General features: G+C 37.4%; 1 protein-coding gene across 3 annotated transcripts in view; it reads left to right on the top strand.

The window, feature by feature from the left end:
• nf1a (neurofibromin 1a) overlaps window positions 1-22,687 on the top strand; it is a 210,755-nt gene that overhangs the window by 91,112 nt on the left and 96,956 nt on the right. For all 3 annotated transcript variants that reach the window (XM_061925507.1, XM_061925508.1, XM_061925506.1), the window contains 5 exons: window positions 339-497; window positions 11,596-11,693; window positions 12,569-12,715; window positions 12,833-12,979; window positions 15,709-15,819. In XM_061925507.1, coding sequence (XP_061781491.1) covers window positions 339-497; window positions 11,596-11,693; window positions 12,569-12,715; window positions 12,833-12,979; window positions 15,709-15,819 — 662 coding nt within the window. The remainder of the gene's footprint in view (window positions 1-338; window positions 498-11,595; window positions 11,694-12,568; window positions 12,716-12,832; window positions 12,980-15,708; window positions 15,820-22,687) is intronic.

Genomic DNA, 22,687 nt, shown 5'->3' with positions numbered 1-22,687 from the left:
AGAAACTGTGACCAACATTTTTCGCTAAAATGGTCAAATATCTCAAGCACAAAAATGTTGTCTATATTTTTCTTTCCTGTTCTTCCACATAAATCCAACATTTGTCTTGTCATTATTCACCTTTTAAATGTATTCTACTTGTCACAAATATTGATACTGTGATGATTATACTTCTAATCATGGCTTCATTGTTCCATTTAAAATGTTCATGATATACTCGTCTTTGCCAAATATTAGTGTACTTGCCAAAATGTCTACTTAATTTGTATTTGTTTGACATTTCTCATTTGTTCTTCACTTCTCAACTCCCCCTGCTTCTTTTATACTCCTTCACAAAGGTCGTGAGTCAGAGGTTCCCACAGAACAGTATTGGTGCAGTGGGCAGTGCCATGTTTCTCCGTTTTGTCAATCCGGCTATCGTATCCCCTTATGAGGCAGGAATCTTGGAAAAAAAGCCCATGCCCAGGATAGAACGAGGTCTAAAACTCATGTCCAAGGTAAGGATAAAATTATTTTAGTTGCTTTTTAATTTTTGAATGTTACTCCATGAACATTAGCTTTGCACTTTTGGTTGTTGAGTATTTTTGGGTGTCCGTTCATCTTCAATTTCACTGCGATATGATATTCACCATTTAGAAATAGGAAAAGCATAGCATTTGCATAGAATAGCATTTGGACAAAATTCTACTTACTGTAATTGTTAATAGATACATAAAAAATGTTTTGCAACAAATTACTTGAAGTGTGGAACCATATTCGGTGCGTTTCCTCCCTGGATATGCTATGCTAGGCATTCTTTCAGAGGATTAGCGTTATAGTAGGCGAGCCGTTAACCGAGTTTGTTAGATGCAACATATTTTTGATTTCAGTAAAGGGAGAGTTTCAAGATAACAGGTAAGCTTAATGGGCCACGTTTCAATCAGTATTTTTGTTTTATTGTCTGACAATATAAACAGAGAAATTAGTAAACAAAAACTTTTTTTAGGAATTAAATTGTATTAAAATATTGTGTATGTGCACATCCAGATGGGTAGAAGAAAATGTAGACTTAAACATATTAATTTCCAATTTGAAGTAGTTTTAATAAATGTCCCGGTCAATCAACTTCCAAAACCGGTTTCATGACAATGTAATGCTGCAAACAAAAGGGTAAAAAGTTTGACTTTAATCTGGACTTTTGCTGTCGGATTGAATTAAGAATTTTGGCCTGACTTTATCATAAAAGGGACGAACCTGTATGGTCTTAAACAGGACGGTGAACGATCTGTATAGAGTCAGTGAGCGGTGATTGGAAACCTAGCCGCTAAGCTACAAGCTAACAGCTGTTCGGTGACGGGCGGTTACTGCTTACGTAAACAAACATCTATCCCAAGTCCGCGCTGTGGTGTTCAAAAGGATATTCACAATGAATGACATTCAGCACATCAAAGTGTCACTTAGCTTTCTATCGGATGAAGTGACTGTGATCAGAAAACAGCATAAAATGATCCATGATCTTGTAAAGGAAGTGCAAGTGCTGCAAGTGGAAGATTTGGAACAGCATAGGAGGATGTCACCAGGCTTCCAATAAGATCCAGGTCGTTTGCTAGCGCAGTTTCTGGTGACATCGGAGGGAACTCTGGGGACCAGGAGGCCATCACTAACTTGACGGAGTAACAGGTCGCAGCCTTTTTGCAGTCAAGAGGGATTGAGCTGGACTGCAGTCATATCGAGGCTTGCCATCCTTTACCCGGTAGAGAAACGGTGAACAACGATATTCGCAACACTACCATTATCATCAGGTTCGAGAACAGGAAAGAGAAAACTGCTCTTTATAAAGAAGGACGAAAATTAAAAGGATCTAAAGTCTACGGAGAGCTGAGGAAGCAAAAGAAAATCCAGAACACATGGACCAGCAACTGTTAAGTTTTCATTAAGCTCAATGGTAAGGTTAAAGTGCTCCTGATTAAGAAAGTGAAGGAACTGAATAAGTACATGTGAATGTGGAAGATGGAAGGTAACACACAGATACACGCAGACACTTTATGAATATGCCATTGGCTGGAGACATACAAAACTCACCAGGAGAGACTATATTGGCAACATGTGCACAACATCAGCAAGAACTGGTCACTTTTGAATATACCGGTACTGAGCACAATATGCATGAAGTCGACTATGAAATAGACCCGGAAAATAACTTATTACAAACCCTGTTTCCATATGAGTTGGGAAATTGTGTTAGATGTAAATATAAACGGAATACTATGATTTGCAAATCATTTTCAACCCAAATTCAGTTGAATATGCTACAAAGACAACATATTTGTTGTTCAAACTGATAAAAAAATTTTTTTTTTTGCAAATAATCATTAACTTTAGAATTTGATGCCAGCAACACGTGACAAAGAAGTTGGGAAAGGTGGCAATAAATACTGATAAAGTTGAGGAATGCTCATCAAACACTTATTTGGAACATCCCACGGGTGAACAGGCAAATTGGTAACAGGTGGGTGCCATGATTGGGTATAAAAGTCGATTCCATGAAATGCTCAGTCATTCACAAAAAAGGATGGGGCGAGGGTCACCACTTTGTCAACAAATGCGTGAGCAAATTGTTAAACAGTTTAAGAAAAACCTTTCTCAACCAGCTATTGCAAGGAATTTAGGGATTTCACCATCTACGATCCGTAATATCATCAAAGGGTTCAGAGAATCTGGAGAAATCACTGCACGTAAGCAGCTAAGCCCGTGACCTTCGATCCCTCAGGCTGTACTGCATCAACAAGCGACATCAGTGTGTAAAGGATATCACCACATGGGCTCAGGAACACTTCAGAAACCCACTGTCAGTAACTACAGTTGGTCGCTACATCTGTAAGTGCAAGTTAAAACTCTTCTATGCAAGGCGAAAACCGTTTATCAACAACACCCAGAAAAGCCGTCGGCTTCGCTGGGCCTGAGCTCATCTAAGATGGACTGATACAACGTGGAAAAGTGTTCTGTGGTCTGACGAGTCCACATTTCAAATTGTTTTTGGAAACTGTGGACGTTGTGTCCTCCGGACCAAAGAGTAAAAGAACCATCCGGATTGTTATAGGCGCAAAGTTGAAAAGCCAACATCTGTGATGGTATGGGGGTGTATTAGTGCCCAAGACATGGGTAACTTACACATCTGTGAAGGCGCCATTTATGCTGAAAGGTACATACAGGTTTTGTAGCAACATATGTTGCCATCCAAGCAACGTTACCATGGACGCCCCTGGTTATTTCAGCAAGACAATGCCAAGCCACGTGTTACATCGACATGGCTTCATAGTAAAAGAGTGCGGCTACTAGACTGGCCTGCCTGTAGTCCAGACCTGTCTCCCATTGAAAATGTGTGGCGCATTATGAAGCCTAAAATACCACAACGGAGACCCCCGGACTGTTGAACAACTTAAGCTGTACATCAAGCAAGAATGGGAAAGAATTCCACCTGAGAAGCTTAAAAAACGTGTCTCCTCAGTTCCCAAACGTTTACTGAGTGTTGTTAAAAGAAAAGGCCATGTAACACAGTGGTGAACATGCCCTTTCCCAAGTACTTTGGCACATGTTGCAGCCATGAAATTCTAAGTTAATTATTATTTGCAAAAAAAAAACTAAAGTTTGAGTTTGAACATCAAGTATCTTTGTAGTGCATTCAATTGAATATGGGTTGAAAAGGATTTGCAAATCATTGTATTCCGTTTATATTTACATCTAACACAATTTCCCAACTCATATGGAAACGGGGTTTGTATCATATATTAACAAAGAATGTAACTACTACTCAGATGAGCAATTCATGCTGACTTTCAATTGTAATGACACCTTATCGATTGTGCACTTTAACTGTAGAAGTTTAAATGCAATTTTGAATAATATTAAGTATTACTTACAGCATTTTAGACAACCATTTAATATAATTTCCTTAACACAAACATGGATTAATAAAGATAGAGTTGAATTTTGCATTAGAAGGCTATGAATTTATGTGGGTAAATAGACAAAATAAGGCGGGAGGAGAAGTTGCATTTGTGGACAATTCATTGAAATTCAAAATTATGGATAACACTACAGCAGTTATTGATGATGTATTGGAGTGTATAACAATTGAGGTTATTAAAGAAATACAGAAACATGTAATAGTAAGTAGTTTGTAGAACACCAGGGTCTAATCTTGAACAGTTTACAAACTGGATGGAGGTAACCTTCTCTCAAAAGACACACAAAAATATCTTCATCTGTGGGGACTACAATATAGATCTGCTTAATTCAGGAAATCACAAATATCAAATGAAAATGGCAAAGGCCATTCCTTTGTATAAAACTGGCAACAGACGTCTCTTCACAAATTATAGACCTGTTTCAATACTGCCTCAATTTTCAAAAATATTTAAAAAACTGTTCTATAATCGATTGGAAAACTTCATAGAGAAACACAAATTACTTTCTGAATGCCAGTATGGATTTCGAGCTAAAAGATCAACTTCACTAGCATTAATTGACACAAATGAAGAAATTACCAATTCTTTAAACCTAAAGAAATTGCAATAGATTTTTTCATCAATTTAAAAAAAACATTTGACACCATTAATCATCACATTCTATTAAACAAACTAGAACGGTATGGAATCAGGGGAGTGGCTTACAGGTACCGGTAGGTGGAAACCTATTTGACGAACAGGCGGCAGTTTGTGAAGTTAAATGATAGTTGCTCTTCATGTCTTCTTATTCCATATGGTGTTCCGCAGGGATCAGTTTTGGGTCCAAAGTTTTTTATTTTATATATTAATGATCTGCGTAGGGCTGGGCGATATGGCCTTTTTTAAATATCGCGATATTTTAAGGCCATATCGCGATACACGATATATACTGTATCTCGATATTTTGCCTTAGCCTTGAATGAATACTTGATACATATAATCACAGCAGTATGATGATTCTATGTGTCTACATTAAAACATTCTTCTTCATACTGCATTAATATATGCTACTTTTAAACTTTCATGCAGAGAAGGAAATCACAACTAAAAAAAAAATCACTTTTTTTTTTCATACGGTGTTGATCTGGAAATGTTTGCCTAGGCATTTTGATGGTGTAGACGTGTGGCACCGAACGGAGATATTGACGTGCGGAGTAAGCCCTCTTCCTTGTCTAGCGGGTGACTTTTCAAATGATGCTACATATTAGCAGTGTAGCCGAGTGTCCTGTTCCTTCATTTGTTGCCAGATTCGCACCTTTTTTCTCTTGTATTAGCGCTCGCACCACTCCGCTAGCATCACAGCTAACGTTAGCCATGCTGCTTCCTCTCTGCTCGGGAAGGGCGTATACGTATGTGACGTATGTCGTGACAGTATGTGACGCGTGTAAGAAGGTGCGCTTGTCTGTCTGTGAGAAGGAAAGAGTGAATAGAGCCTGTAGTGTAATGCCCGCAGCTAAAAGCAACTGCGTGAAAATGTATGCTCGATATCACGATACAGTCATTTTCTGTATCGCACAGAGACAAACTTGCGATATATCGCCCAGCACTAGATCTGCGTAATGTCTCAAAATGTTCAAAGCTGGTCTTATTTGCAGATGATACAAATTTATTTTTTTCTGATAGTAACTTGAATAGACTTATTGATACAATCACTTTAAAAATAAAGTAAATGATGAAAAAGGAACAAGTTGTTTCATGGTTGAAAAGGAACACGTTGTCTCTAAATTTAGGGAAACATATAATTATATTTGGAAATAAGAAGATAAATATACAAATAAAAAATCATGATTGAAGGGATAACATTGAGCAAGTTGAGCAAAGTAAATTCCTCGGAGTAATAATTTATGAAAAATTAAATTGGAAAGCACATACATTTATTTAAAATTATAAAGAAGCATTGGAGTGCTGGCAAAAGCACGGCAAGAGTTACAGTTGCAAGAAAAACTATGTGAACCCTTTAGGATTACTTGGATTTCTGCATAAATTGTTGATAAAATGTGTTCTGCTCTTCGTCAAAGTCACAACAATATACAAACACAGTCTGCTTAAACTAATACCACATAAAAAACAAGGTTTTCATCTTTTTATTGAACACATGTAAACATTCACAAGGCAGGGTGGAAAAAGTATGTGAACCCCTCGGCTAATGACTTCTCCATCCATCCATTTTCTACCGCTTATTCCCTTTGGGGTCGCGGGGGGCGCTGGAGCCTATCTCAGCTACAATCGGGCGGAAGGCGGTGTACACCCTGGCCAAATCGCCACCTCATCGCAGGGCCAAGGCTAATGACTTCTCCAAGAGCTAATTGGAGCCAGGACTCAGTCAACATGGAATCTAATCAATGTGTTGGTTAAAGGTGTCTTGCCCTATAAAAAACAATTTCCCTTGTTTGTCTAAGTCTAAAACCTATAATTTTTTTGTGCGGTATTAGTTTAATCAGACTGTGTTTGTCTATTGTTGTGGCTTTGATGAAGATCAAAACACATTTTATGACCAATTTATGCAGAAATCCAAGTAATCCCAAAGGGTTCACGTACTTTTTCTTGCAACTGTATATGGAAATTCCCTCCGGCAACTATACTATTCACTCAATTATCCTTAAGTTACTGTGCAAAAGTTTGAAGAAATAATTATAAAACCAACATACATCCCTTAACAATCTTACAAAAACAGGCACTTGGTATTATCCATAATGTGGGGTTCAAGGACCACACAAATAGCTTATTTTTAAGGTCAAAACTGTTAAAATGTCCTGATTTGGTAGAATATTTGACAGGGCTTATCATGTTTAAAGCAATAAGTTATCAATTGCCTGCAAACATTCAAAGTTTATTCATAGAAAGAGATGTGGGGTATAACCTCAGAGTAACGGCAAAATATAAACCACAAGGAAAAGTTTTTGTGTCAGTCTGTGGGATGAAAATATGGAACAGCCTAAGTGACGAGGTCAAACACTGTTCAAACATTGAGCATTTTAAGAAATTATACAAAAAAAATGTGTTTGTTATAGTGAGGTAGATTGTTTTGAATGTGAGTATGAATGTACTTTGATATATTGAAGTAATTGTAAAATATTAATCTGAGCAAATCGAGTTATGTAAATCCAGATAAATGTGATAAAAAAAAATGTGGTTCAGAGGAAACTGGATGCTATTAGTTAAAGTTAACTATGTAAAAGAGGTGGGATTCAAAAAGTGTATACTTCTTCCCCTTACCATTTTGAGATATGTTTAATTTAAATTTCCTTAATTTAATTTTCTTTTCTTTTTTTCTGAAATAATAATATTGCCCTTGAGCACAAGACTTTCTTTGGAGTTCTTTGGAGATTTGTATGTATATTATGTACTACATTTATGATATGGAATTGACTATGACATACTCAATAAACTAAGATATTAGGCTCACTCGATGACAGTAAAACATGTTTAAGTCAAAAACAATACATTCAAATGATCAATTTCAATTTATTGCAATTGTACAAAAAGTGGATCAAGTTTCTTGCTACTTAAATGTAAAAAAAATGCCCTGTACTTCTTAATTGTCGATTTCTTGAACTGCCTTGCTCTTCGCTAACCCTGCAGAGCAAGGTAGCAATACAGTGATATAGACTTCTAGTGTATATACTTGGGTTTTTGGGGGTTCTTTTTGAACTTTTTAATGTTGCTTTTCAATGCAGTGTGATAGAGGTTTTCAAACTCTTAATGTCATGGGCCTCCTTACAGGGTTTACAACTATTCCATCGAACATCAAGACTATTCTCATTAAAAAAAAAGTTTTATGATTAATGTCAGTTTTAGCCTATTGACATGCTTCTCTACTGAATCAATGAATCCATCCATACTAATATTAAATATGAGGCTACAAATACATTGATAACAAAATGCATATTTTAGTTGTTAAATAGATATTGGTTTAATAGTATTAGTCTCAGTATGTGATCTTATATTCCACTATTGTTTGAATTTGGTCACGTGACTTCTTCCTGGGAATGAAAAATAGTGGTGGATTGCTTTTCTGCAGCAAGCAGTGGGCAAACTCTCTGAGTACGCAAGGGTTGACTGTCTGGTGCTCCAGATGTCATTCTCCACGACAAAACAGATGAAAACTTGGAAAAGCATGGAGGCCAACAACTTCTTTGTGTGTGGCTGGGTCAAATAAATTGGTATCAAGACTCTCCTGGCTAAATTTCAGTGTTGGCGCTAGGAATCTTCAAAATTGGGTCCCAGGGACCCCATCATGGGGTCCTACAGTAAATTTTTGGGGTCCCACTTTTTTGTAAGCGTTTTGAAAACAAATTATAAATGTATGCATTATCCTGTTATATCTCACATTCTATATTGTGTTTTGGGAAATGGTTGTCATAAACGTTTTTTAATTAATTAAAAAAATAACACAAAAGAAAACAAATGCAGTATTTGTGATCGATAAAACTTTCGGCGAATCAAAATTTAAGAAACCGCACTGGAAAGTGCATTACTTTGAAGTCGACCATTAATAAATAATTAATAATTTGACCCGGCAAATATACCGTATTTTCCGGACCATAGGGCGCACCGGATTATAAGGCGCACTGCCAATAAATTGTCTATTTTTAATCTTTTTTCATATATCAGGCGTACCGGATTATAGTGCGCATTATTTTTTTTTTCTAAATTGAAAACACTTCCTTGTTACATAACATGTAATGGTGGTTCTTTGGTCAAAATGTTGCATAAATTATGTTTTACAGATAATTTTTAAGACGCTTTCTGACAGTCCCTTCAGGATGCGCTGTTTGGTGGGCGGTCTTATTTACGTGGCTCACCTTCAGTGGAAGAAGTGTCAAAAGATGGAGCTAACTTTTTTAATGACATTCAGACTTTACTTCAATCAATAGCGGAGCAGCATCTCCTCATCCGGAAACAACCACACTGGAAATGTCCGATTTGAACTCTAATAACTAAAGTTCCTTGGTTGAATAATGTAAACTCACTACACCGGTATGTTTTGGTGCTTTCATGGCAAGTTTATTGACAGATATAAGTAAGAACTTTACACTACTTTGTTAGAAGTGGCACTAAAATATTTACTACTAAAACATTGATAGATTTTTGAGCGCCATGTGTAATGTTCTATATTTTCAATGGAACATTCAAAATGTTGGTGTTGTTTACTTGAGACTTATCTCTTATGTTTGACTGCCATCTACTGGTCACACTTATAATTACACCCTGTACCAAATTAAATAGTGTAGCGTCCCGGAAGAGTTGGTACTGCAGGGAATTCTGGGTATTTGTTCTGTTGTGTTTGTGTTGTGGTGCAAATATTCTTCCGAAATGTGTTTTTTTTATTGCTGAATGTGCATCGTTTTTTTGCTCCGCTACGGTGCCATTTCATGATTTAATTTAGCGTCTTGTGAGGATCTGTCCATGTAAACAATTTAAGACGACAAGCATCCTACGGCTTAAACCTGGACTGTATATCCATATAAAAGACAAAAAATTACTGAATTACTGTACCCTGCCTTCTCCCCAGTACAGCTGGGATAGTGACATTTACATTGTCTAAAATTTGACTAACATTATCAATACTGCTGTAGTATTGGCCATAATATGAACACAAATCATTTAGAACGCAGTGTTCAGTATCGTGGCCACTGATTAGCTCAGCCTCAGGCAACGTCCAGTCCCACCTGAAGATGACTAGAGTATGTGGGTGTTACATCATATCTAGAAGGCTCACTTGTTTACTATAAACAAGTATCAAATAATTATAGTTGTATATTACTCACTGAAGGCAAAAGTGTATAAAAGGTATCCAGTACCAATGGGTTAGTTAGTGTAAGTTTACTCAGTCAAGCCTTTTCTAACAATCCACACTACAAAATAATACAATTATGTATGATTTGTGCGTATCGGCTCAATATTGGTATTGTCCAATATTCAAGGCTATATAAGTATTGGAAGTGAAAAAGTTGTATCGGGACCCCCTTAATGAGACCCTCAGTGCTATGGCGCTCAGGAAGTTGGCAATCCATTGTAATTATAATTATAGCTGGTGTTCCGACTCGTGGCTTCCTTCCGGAAGTGAAAACCACTGGTAGTCGACCAAGCTATGATGGCTGTTGTACAGCAAGCAGCGCGTGAACAGTCAGAGTATAAAAGATGCCTAATTCTTCCTGCAAAAAGCAAATCCGTGGAATGAAATAGATCCCTACACTTGATCAAAAAAAGATTTGTCAAGTGATATTATGTCGGTTGCATTCCCTGACATATCAAACGATTGTCCAGACACAATTCTACACGACAAAACAGATGGAAATTTTTCAAAAGTGTTGAGGTCTACAAATTCTTTGTGTGACCGGGTCAAGGAAATTGGTATCAAGACTTTCCCAAATAAATATGCATTGTTTTTGCTCGGGTAAGCTTGCATTTCATGATTTAACTCTGTGTCTACTGATGTTTGTTGCTATTGCATGCGCCGTTTACCAGTAGCGTGTTTTTCCCCGTTTTTATCAAAATATAACTATAGATGTCAACATTGTATATGTGCTGAAAGCTTCATATATGATTGTTGCATTTGGTAAAAGCTTAACTCTTTTAGGTTTTGCTCACATTTGCTTTTTTTATTTAGACACACTGAGTTGGTGCTTTTTGAAACACTTGTAGCAAATGTGTTTTGGAAATACAAATAATATCAAGATAATACTTAAATGGGAAATAATAATCGTTAAAAGTATATTACACAAACTTTTAAGTGATCACTGCAAACTAATGCATTCTTAGACTCTGCTCCCTTGGACTAGAGTATGAGCTGCATGATTTTCTCGTCGTCGTTTCCACAAATCTTGCACTATTTTGCAATTTTTAATAACCTCTCGAGGAACTCTGAAGAAACGTTTATCCTTTCAGTGATTTTAACGGTTTATACAGCCAAAAATAACACAAGTATAGGGCATTTTGTCTTCTAGAGGCTAAATGGCGCCTAGTACCCATTGAAAGCAGAGCTAGCTTGAGCACCATGAGTATTCATTGGGCGGGACGTGGGCCAGACGTGACGCAGGCCGGACGTGACGTCAGTGCGTCCCAGCAATTCAACTAACTACTTGGACTCAGCCTTTCTTAACACAAAGTATACCAACCGGGTCACATAAAGTAACCACGGGAGTGCTGTCAATGGGTGCTTTTTAGGTATAAATATTTTTATTATAAGTTAATCTAAAATTCGTTTTAAACATGGTGAGCGAACAGAAATGCTGCAAGTGCGTTCCACCACACAGCTGACCCCTCAAAAATCCAGAGTAATCTAAAAAGTCCTACCCTGTATGATGTGAGAGGTAAGATTTAATAATTTTTTTTACACAGTTAATTTCTTTGGAATTTCTCAAAATCTTGGGAAAAAAACCCTCCCTCTAGTGAAAAGGAGAGTTTTTAAATTAATTAAAGTTTAATAAAAGGAAAAATAGGGAATTGGGTTAGGCTTCACAGAGGGCACCATAGACAATGCAGCCTAGAACAATTGACTGAGGTGGTGCTTCTGTTCTGCTTACGTTGCTGTAAATCTTAGATTAGCGGATGGCTATAGTTATGGTTGTCCCCATTAACATGTTAATTATGTGTTTTCCTTAAGATTTTGCAGAGCATCGCCAACCATGTCTTGTTTACAAAGGAAGAGCACATGAGGCCTTTCAATGATTTTGTGAAGAGCAACTTTGATTCAGCTCGGAGGTAAGACCCTGATTGATGGCAATGACACTCATTGAGTGTTTTAACCAATGATTGCCAACATTGAAATAGTTTATCGTTATCAGAGGCTTTTGTGTATGATGATATTTGGTGCAGGCTACTTCAACTTGTGGCCCTAACCTACACTTTCAACTTTTTCAGATTTATGTTTGTTTAAAATGTACTCTTATGTGGAAGAGTCATATTATGATTTTAAATTATCCCTGTTTTAATGATTATTCCACTTCCAAATATTGCGAACAATTTGGTACAAAAACTTCACAACATTTCCCCGAGATCTTTCTTACATGACACCTTTAGAAGTCTATGCATGAAAATTGCCAACGACCCCTGTTCAGTACTGTTTGTCATTTTTATTGAAAATGGTTACAAGAATTCGTTTTTTTGTAAACATTGTGTATGTAAAGCGAAGTAAGGCAGAAATGCACCTTTTGTCACAGTCACTGCTCTCGCCACTTCAGGGACAGATGTTAAATGGACAAAGAACCATTTAATGCCGGATTCTCCTATATTCATCCATCCATCCATCCATTTTCTACCGCTTATTCCCTTTGGGGTCGCGGGGGGCGCTGGAGCCTATCTCAGCTACAATCATCCAATTATATCTAATATCCATTTGGGATTCAACATCTGCCTCTAAAATGAGCAAGATAGGGCTCCTTTGACTAAACTACTGGAATTTCCTTACTGCCTAATTGGTTTTTATTACTTTCAATATCGAAATTTCAACGATTGTACTGACTGAATAGAAACAGATTTTTTCCATGTTAATTAGGTCGTTCGAATTGCTAATTTCTTTGTGAAGGGCTTCACATTTCTGTCTAATTGAGGTCTTTATTTATTCCTGGTTGCCACAGTTTTTTCTTAGACATAGCATCAGACTCTCCACCCAGTGACTCTGTGAACCACAGTCTGTCATTCATCAGTGATGGTAATGTGCTAGCACTGCATCGACTGTTATGGAACAACCAAGAGAGAATTGGCCAGTACCTCTCCAGCAACAGGTTAGCATGTACAGTATGAATTAATACTTCACAGCAATCTTTTGATTGTTTTCATAATATCAGTACTTTGTGACTTCTTTGCTAATTAAAATAGTTAAATCTTGAATGCCTTTGTAGAGACCATAAAGCTGTGGGCAGGCGTCCTTTTGACAAAATGGCAACCTTGCTGGCCTATCTAGGGCCTCCTGAACACAAACCCGTTGCTGACACTCACTGGTCCAGCCTCAACCTGACCAGTTCTAAATTTGAGGAATTCATGACCAGGTAAGAGTCTCTTCTCAATAGGCCTTCACACACATTTCCTATTGTACTGCTTCGTCTTTGGCCTAATGGCCTTGTGGTTAGAGTGTCCGCCCTGAGATCGGTAGGTCGTGAGTTCAAACCCCGGCCGAGTCAAGACTATAAAAATGGGACCCATTGCCTCACTGCTCCCCTCACCTCCCAGGGAGTGATCATGGGGATGGGTCAAATGCAGAAAATAATTTTGCCACACCTGGTGTGTATGTCACAATCATGGGTATTTTAACTTTAACTTAATCCCTTTTTTGTGACGATCTTGCAAATACAAATGTATTTGATCATTTCTCAACACTATTTCCTAATGGCTTTCAAATAATGGGGTTTAAATTTCAAGTAATTTGCGATTCAGTCCATCTTCATCGCTATTTTAAACATCGTACAGTCAAACCTGTCTGTAATGGCCACCCCAGGCAAACAGGTAAAGTGAAGCTGGATACGATGGGAAGCGTTGGATTAGTAAACACGGGGTAAAGAGAGGTTGAGTAATGGCGATGATTTGCTGAGACCACAAGAGTAGGGAGCTGCTGCCTGCTGATTTGTTGAAAGTTTAAGAACAAATTAGGGAGAGTGCTTGTTGGTGTGGGAAAATATAACCTGCTCAGTGGCCTTGTGGTTAGAGTGTCCGCCCTGAGACTGGAAGGTCGTGAGTTGAAACCCCGGCCGAGTCATACCAAAGACCTGCTGCTCACTGCTCCCCTCACCTCCCAGGTGGTGAACATGGAGATGGGTCAAATGCAGAGGATAATTTCACCACACCTAGTGTGTGTGTGACTATCGTTGGGACGTTAACTTTATGTCGACGGCGACACAAGTGTAGTATGCCCACTGCGTATGCGAACACCCATAGTAGGTTCACGTCAACCACAAGCGAGTGCCATCATTAAATAATAGCACCTTACTGAGTGATACAGCAATTTTGCACAGATAAGGTAGAGCAGCACCCAAAGTATGACGCATAAAAAATCTGGTTGATTTTCAGAATAAAACTCTCTGGGTTTAATAATATTGTAGGTTCTTTTTACAGCCCACGTTTAAAATCGTAAAAATAAGGAGTGAAAAATTATGTAGGCAAGTCTACCTTTCTTCTCCTTCATCAGTTACTCTATGTATTGTGCTGTTTGTTGATTAATTTATCCTACATACCATTGTCTCACTCAAATGCGTGCTTTCACTATGAGAACTTGTCGGTGTCATCTCTACTGCTGTCTCGTGGAGCAAAGCCGTGCCACGCTCTGCACGCAGCAAACTCACAGCCGCAACGTAAATGCACCAGGTGAATTTATTGGTCAAGACTCAATCTATCGACATCATGCATCATTGCAACAAATTATTATATTGGTGGCTGCTATACGCAGTAAAAACAAACTATTTTTAGATGCAGAAGTAGTGGCCACTGACAAGGTTATACCACTACTTTTCTCTGGGGGGGAATTTGTGCAGTGGCTAACAAAGGTTTGACTGTAATTACAATTATTATGTAATATGTCACTCGCTTTACTTGTCAGGACGACACGCCTGCAGACGTCGCTTCAAGTTAATTGTTTTTATGTCGCCTCAAGTTAATTATGTTTTTAGAGGTGATAATCGCAACACATAGCTTACACAGTGTCTTGTTCTCCAGAGCGTCAAACATGAAATGTGTCCATATGTCTACTCTTCTTTTTCTCTCAGGCGTAGACATATAGCAGGATGTAACCTGTGACAATATTGCAATATGCGGTGTAATTTTGTGGCGGGAATACCAACACCTCTATGTCACAAAGACCGTAGTTCTGACTGGATCTTCTGCTGAACTCATCCCAATTCCCTCTCTTATTACGTGGAGCTAAAATTATTGGAAACATTTTTAAATTGCCTCTGCTATCTGCAAGATACGGAGCCCCTAAAGGGACATAGGGGGGAGGGGGGGAATGTTTTGCGAGATTTCGCAATACTTTTTGCGAGATCTCGCAAAAGGTTTTTTTCCTATGTCAGTGAAACGGAAGTAAAACAGACACAGCGATGTGAACCGGAAGTGAAACAGACAAAACGATGAAGGAGCCTACCCATCATCCGTGGGAGAAGTTTATTGATTTCTATTTTAGTATTGGCCTAACATATAAACACATCAAATCCGTTCTTGCACGTAGACATGGCTTTGACATAAATGAGAGACATCTGAAAAGACACTAAGAACCACTCCAAATCGTCCTCCATCGTTGCAACTGACGTATTATGGTCCCACAACAGAGCACAGATGATGGGTATGCTCCCGCTCCTCCATCGCTGTGTCTGCTTCACTTCCGGTTCACTGACATAGGAAAAAAACCTTATTGCGAAATCTCGCAATCCCTCCATGTGCCTTTAGGGGCTTCGTAGCAAGAAAAAATAAGATACTGAATTTTATTTCACTGCACAATTTTTTCGTAAAATTTTTATTTGTGCGGGGTACAGACAGTCTCTTTGGCGTTTTCGTAGTTTGGGCCTTTTTTTTAAATAAATATCATACTTCAGTTTGTAATTGTGAGAAGTTTTTTTCAAAAGCTAATTTCTCACTACATCAATTGTTTTCACTCTACTACCTCATGCACATTGTTTTGAACCACCGACACAGTATAAGGGATGCTTTACATAAAGGTACTGTATTTTGATGTGAAACAATAAACAATTATTTGCAAGTAGATGTGATTTATAAATACTATTCTATCTTGTAGGCACCAGGTACACGAAAAAGAGGAATTTAAAGCCTTGAAAACCCTCAACATTTTCTACCAGGCAGGGACCTCAAAGACTGGCAATCCAGTGTTCTACTATGTAGCTCGCAGGTAAGACTTGACAATTCATTTTTGGAATCTGAAGTAGCAAGGTTTTAAGGGTCCCTAGGTAGTAAATTGGAAAAATATACTCTGTTTTTAATTATTGTAAATATACTGTACAGTAAAGTCTCCAGTTTAGACATTACAGACACTGAAACAAATGCTTTTCTGTTTTCTATAAAGTTTAGAAAAAAATATATTAACATCATCAACAATATCATGTTCATAAACAATTAACTAAATTATATGAAGTTAGTACAGTGGAAGTTGTTTATGTCAGCAGCCAATCAATGTCAACTCACTCATCAAGTTCTGCTGCACCATGATCTTCTTATTACAAAAAAGTGACTTTCTCGAAAAAAATAATAATTTTATGAAATTAACCAACGAGTAATTTAAAAATAATCATAATGGATTAGATTTATATATCGCTTTTCTGGACACTCAAAGTGCTTCACAGAGAACTGAGAACTCATTATTCCACATTCACACATTTGGTGGTAAGCTACATTTGTAGCCACAGTTGCCCTGGGGTAGACTGACTGAAGCGTGGCTGCAAATTTGCACCAGCGGCACCTTGTGATCGCCACCAAACATTAATTTCCATTCATACACCAGTGTGAGCGGCACTGGGAGCATGTGGGTGAAGTTTCTTGCCCAAGAACACAACGGCCGTGACTAGGATGGCAGAAGCCGGAATTGAACCTGAAACCCTCAAGATGCTTGCACGGGCGCTTTACCATCTAAGCCACGCCATCTCTAGACCCCAAAAGGTAATTTATGTAAAAAAAAATTGGTCTGCTTATGTCGACAACCTGACACGTGTTGTTAACGTCTTTATTATCGCTAAGTAGCATTAAACATATCTACAGCACACATTGACTTACTGTTCAATGTAAAGTAAGAATGCAAATATAACAGAATTAACCTTGATTCTACCACAGAAACTAACAAAATGCACCGATTTAAAATATATATTTAGTCACTGGAAAAAAAGATATGCGCATCAACGAAAATGTTGTCATTGTATACAACACATTTACCACAGCAACTCTGTTAAATAAGTAGGGTTAGTGTTAGGATATAGATAGAATACATGAAAACACAAGAATAAAAATAAGAATATGTTTCAATTGAAGAAAAGGATGTCAACAGACTGCATTCAAAAATCCTTTATTATCACCTATTCTGCTCATGTCTCTGGCAAGTGTCAAAGTGAATGTGCAAGTAATGCCTTGTTTCAGTTTTGGTTTTGGTTATGTCGACAACACTTTATGTTGACAATAGACAGTCCAATGATGATTGACTTAAACATATTCCACTGTTAGAAAACAAAAAGTGACTCATTCATTAACTTTCAATAGAGTGCCAAATTGGTGAAATAACAGCCATTTGACCATTTTATCCATCTATTCAATGATGGGAAAACGTGAGATATGTGCATGATCCTTGCTTTGACCAGTCCATTCCAAACTCTGTTGTATGTTTTATTTAAGCCTTTACTTGTTACATTTGCTTGGGCTAATCATGTTTTCAAAAATGAGAAAGATTTCTTATTTTAGAATCAGAATTTGTTGTGTGCTTTTTTTTATTTAAGCTGTGACATGACAGAATTTCCACATTCTTTTTTGTGCCAGTAACTCAGTACCTAATTGTGTCTAACTCTTGTTTAACAACTACTCCCTCAGTCTATACCTCCAAAGATAGATGCTAAAGTTATTTCATCCAACTCCTCCATTATTTCTGGTTGAGAGGACATCTTTTTGGATAGTTTCTTAGGCAGGAAGGTGGTGATAGAAATCTGGCTTGATGACTTCAGTGTTTCTTGTCCACAGTCCACTCCACCGCTGACAAATGGTGTAGGACCTGCCCAGTCATTCATTGTTATCTTCTGCTTCTGAAGTTTGTGTTTCTTTACATAGATGACCAATAAACCAACTATCATCAATCCCAGAGCCAGACTTATTAGTCCGGCTACTACTTCACCGTGAATTGCTTCCTTAACGTTTTCATGTGGGGCAATTTTATTTGCCTTTGTGGTGAAGATAATTGTAGTTTCCTTAGTGAAATGTGTTGTATCACCATGTGTAAACAGAGGTATTTTAGTAGGGTTGCTCTCAGAAGGCACTGGGTATTTGGTTGTGGTAGACTTGTAGTTTGAGTCTGTTGAAAAATGTTTGTTGCCAATGTTGCTTGTAGAGAATACAACAGTTAGTCCTCTGTCTTGGTGTTGGGTGGAAATTCTTAGTAGTGGAGGTACTGTACTTGTTATGACTTTTGTTGCCACTTCTGCTGACGAAGTACGTTTTAGAAAAGTTATTAAGCTTTTTGTTGTTGCTGGGTGTCCATCTGACTTGATATCAGTTGTTGACCAGAGTTGATTAATTTTTTCATCTACTTGATCCACCTTGATTGGTTGTGAAGTACTTGGAGCAAGCCTATTTAACTCATTGAAACTGATTGTTGTGCGATGTTCAGGATGGATATTTTGTTTGATTTCACCAGTAGTCACTTGAATTGTACTGAAAGCATTGCTAGCTGTCACTGCACAACTTCTTTTAAGTAGCAATATAAAAACTAAGCTTATGAAATTGAGCATCGTAGTTTACTTCAATCTTGTTTCTTCTTGGTCAGTCTTTGTAGCTGTAATTATGGAAAGTCATCAGTTGTAATACAATATCACACCATGTATAACAAGAAAACAATGTATAGCCAAGCAAATTAAATATAGAATGAAAATGTCGGAAATAAAGAGTTTGTTGAAAAAAATTATAATTTATACCGTGGTACCAGCTCACAACTTTTCTGTCAAGCGAGCTGCCAGGTAACTGTTATGCTCCTAGGTTGCGAACAAAAATTAGGGTGACAAGCATAGCAAATGTCACAGTGGACCACATAAGATCTGACCAAAACATCCAGTGTCGATAGCTTGTTTGCTAATAGCGGACAATAATTAACTTAGTTTTTCCAGGGGAACAAAGCAAGTGTTGAAAATTATTTCTTCAATTCATTGAATAGAAGAACATTTTTTATCAAAAAACATTAAAGAGTGTGTAGCCGACTTGGCAAAGTAGTACTGTACGAACGTGGCACAGTTAGTCTGCACTAGACACAGAATGAGTTTATAATGTCAGCCAAAAGCTTTAAAATTATTCTAAACGGCAGCCATCTATTAGTGAAAATATGGAGAAGCAAACTGCAGGAGATACCATAGAAGTATGCTCTGCAAGGTAATGATGTACATTGATATTGCATCACTTCATTAAACTACTGTAGTTATTTGTAGTACATCCTATTTTATTGTTTTTATCAAATATCTGTTTTCTAAAAGATCGGGGTTTTTTTTTACTAAAAAGCTTGTTGGCTGTTAAAATTGTGATGTTTTTAGAGGGCCTAGAAATAATTCAAAATGTTCAATTTGTTTAAATAAAGAACGTTGATTTGACATACAAGTATTTTAGGTTACTAGCTCTGTCACAGAACCAAGAAAAACTGGTACCAATTGCTTGTTAAATTTTTTGTCCGGCCACATATTGCAGATGTGGATTTTTTATTTTTTCGTACATTTTCCTACCCGCTCGTTGACAGTAGTTTTTAATTAACCATAAAACAGCCTTTTAATGTAACAATGTATTTCAGATCTTATCTAGTTTTTATGTCGCTGATGACTTGATAATTTATGAAATTAATACTTAATAGTTATTTAATGCTTCCTAAAGGCTTCCATACATTTTGATAGTTGTAAGCAAAGTATGTTTTATGGAACTATTTATGTATCTTGTTATGGATGGATACTTGTATTGTAGCTGTTAGTAAACTGAAAATAAAAAAATCAACTAAGGCTTACCCTCAGTTGATAAAGCATTTGCCATTTGTTCTTATGGTAACAATATTTTATAGTCTTAAAAGTAATGCTATGTGGACAATAAGAGAACAATATTTATCTGGATGAAACATGGATTTGAATTGCTTACCAATAATCTTTGGATCCTCTTCAACCTTCACCAAAGTAGTGTTAGCAGTGAGTAATGGAAGCCTTGCCTGTTTGGCAGGATTGTGTCTTGAGTTAAAGCTGGCACAATGGGTTTAAAGTCATGTCTGTCAACATTTTGAAAGACTCTTTTTTTTTTTTCACTGAGAACATTTTTTTTTAACTTTGAGGAAGTCTTAGTTGCGAAACCGTTAACAACCCCAGTGCAACCTAGGAAATCTACAACTGCACTGAAACTATAACTACTAAAATGAAATACAATGTATTTTGTTACAACTTGTTAAATCTGGGAGGTGTCCAGATCCGATACTGATGTTTGTGAAATATCAACCAAAAAATGTGCATCGGACTGTATCAACGTGGCTCAAAAGTGTCTAATATTAGCCTTCAATATAGGCAGTCCATTCCAGACCCCGCTGCAGCATGCAGAGCGCATGCGATCACAACAGCGGTATACTAACAGTAGGAACGATGTAAACGTGTGGCTTTCATTTAAGTCCAAAAAAGATGTTGCAGCTGAAACCAAAACAATTTAGTAAGATTTAAAAATTCAGTGTATGCATTTGTGTTGGAATTTTCTGTATGGACGCTACTGCTTTGTTTCGGCATTGGGAGCAAGGTGGGTGAAGTGTCTTGCCCAAGGACACAATGGCAGTGACTAGGATGGCGCTAGCTAAATTCATACAAAGACACCTTGAGTTTCTGGACGACCGCTCTACCATTTGGGCCACGCTGCCCCGTTGGTTGTTGGATATTAACCTCTTATGGTGCGAGGTGCTCGCACGAGAAGAACCACTATGAACGCTGGTCTTAGGAAAGCTGACTTCTACAGTATGTCCTTGAAGCTGCTTTGCCGTCAAACACGCCATCAGCAACTTCTCTCTATTTTCATTAATACATGTCCGCCATTAGGTATTGTTTTAACATCTTTGCTGGCACAAGAGCTGCTTCAGTGTGGTGTTGCTACTCTCAAACTGTCTTGTCACATAGTCGGTCATATTTTTAATAATGTTTTCAACACAATGAATGTCATCAATGTCATTTCTTCTTCTCATCACTCTCCTTCACACTCACCTTTTCCATCCCCAGGGTTGGAAAACAATGTTATTTTGACTTCTATCTAGCTAGTAAGACTGGATATTTAGGAGGGAATCTAATTATGACAATCACTACGCCCACTGGCAATGAGGAGGCTCATAACTCAAATTCAAGCTTGCAACCTAAAACATAAAAAAAAAAACAGAGAGGCCGCTTTTTATCTCAAAATACTTGTATGTTGAGGTACTCCAGTACCATACTTTCCGGGTTATAGAGCGGACCAGTATTTAAGCCGCACCCACAAAATGTTTGAAAAAATAATATTTTTACATATATTAGCCACAGATGTATACCGGTACGAAAGATTTTGTAAATGTTTATTTATATACCTTATTTGTTTTTAAACGGTGCCTGTAACTCGGCAGTAAAACCGCTGATCAAACAAAGCAGAAGTCATCGTCATGGACCCACTAGTTGCGGAAGCTAGCTCTCCAATCAGCTAAACAGTCTCAATAACTCCACGGTGATTTTTTGGTGAATTGATGAAACTGAAACCATACAAAAATAATGTAATTGTAAGTTAATAATAGTAACACAGACATTCGTTAATGTGTTAGCATATTCACTAATGCTAACGACGCTAGCTTGATTACTTTACGATAGCACATACAAATATGCATGAACACATTCCTACAGACATCACACATGGGATGATTTAGTAAGTATCGATTGTTTTAGTTATGCTGTAAAAATTAAAAACGTTGATTGGAGTGTTGAATGATGAAACCTTTCAAGCAGAATTGCTATGGACGGTTAATCTTCCAGTTCAAGGCACGAAATAGGAAGTACGTTTGCAACCCGCAGCACTTGCAGTGAGAGAACTCGTCCAAAAGATGGTGTCGGAACATAAACAATAACAAACCTTTTTAGTGTCTCTGTCAGTGTAATATGAAAAGTATTTGTTGAACACAAAACATTATGGCCATTAGTGAAGAAAAATCCATAAATTAGCCGTACCGTTTTATAAACTGCAGTGTTTAAAGAGTTGGAAAAAAGTAGCAGCTTGTAGTTATAAAATAAGATACTTTTATTTACAATATAAGACCCAAATTATCACAACATCATCATGTTAGTTGTCATGAAATTGTCATATAAAAAGGCTTAATGAATGTTATCCATATATTTAAAGACAAATATTTGTTTTTGTTCAATAATACTATTACCATGTCAGTATTTTCTCATAACATGAATAGTTTAGTCGAAACTCCGGAGAAGTTAAGTGTGTGAAATAAAGTGAAACAAAGCAGTTTGCTGCAGCAGACCTGGAGAAGTTTGGTAATGTTAATGTTGAAGTCCAGCATGGTGATGGAGCTCTGCGCCCATACACAATTATCTGTGGATTTTCTCTGCGGCAGTGGTTGCAAAAGTGCTTGATTTGATAAACGGCGAAATCTGCTTTTTAAATGTTAATATTGCCGAAAATCACCCTCCATCATGGCAGCCAAAGTTATAACCATGCTTAAAATCTGAGTAATTGTGCAGCCCGAGTATAGACACTAAGAAAGTAATCCAAAACGTTGATGTTTCATTAAGAATATAGAACAAGACACACGGCGCTCAAAAATCTGTCAAAATGTTTAAGTACGACTTTGGTAAGCTACAAAGCCGCACCAGTACGGCTACCATAATCAGGTGTAACATACATACGACAGGAGACATATTATCTTGCGTTTTGTTTCACAATATTATGCAAAACCTTTCAGTACATGCACAACTTTTCTTAACCACTGATTCCTGCTGATTTGTTTTTGTGATCTGCATAAGTCCTGAAAGTTTGTATTACATGAA

Source organism: Nerophis lumbriciformis, linkage group LG30 (assembly GCF_033978685.3).
Source record: "Nerophis lumbriciformis linkage group LG30, RoL_Nlum_v2.1, whole genome shotgun sequence".
NCBI lineage: Eukaryota > Metazoa > Chordata > Actinopteri > Syngnathiformes > Syngnathidae > Nerophis > Nerophis lumbriciformis.
This window is presented reverse-complemented; position numbering and strand designations above follow the sequence as displayed.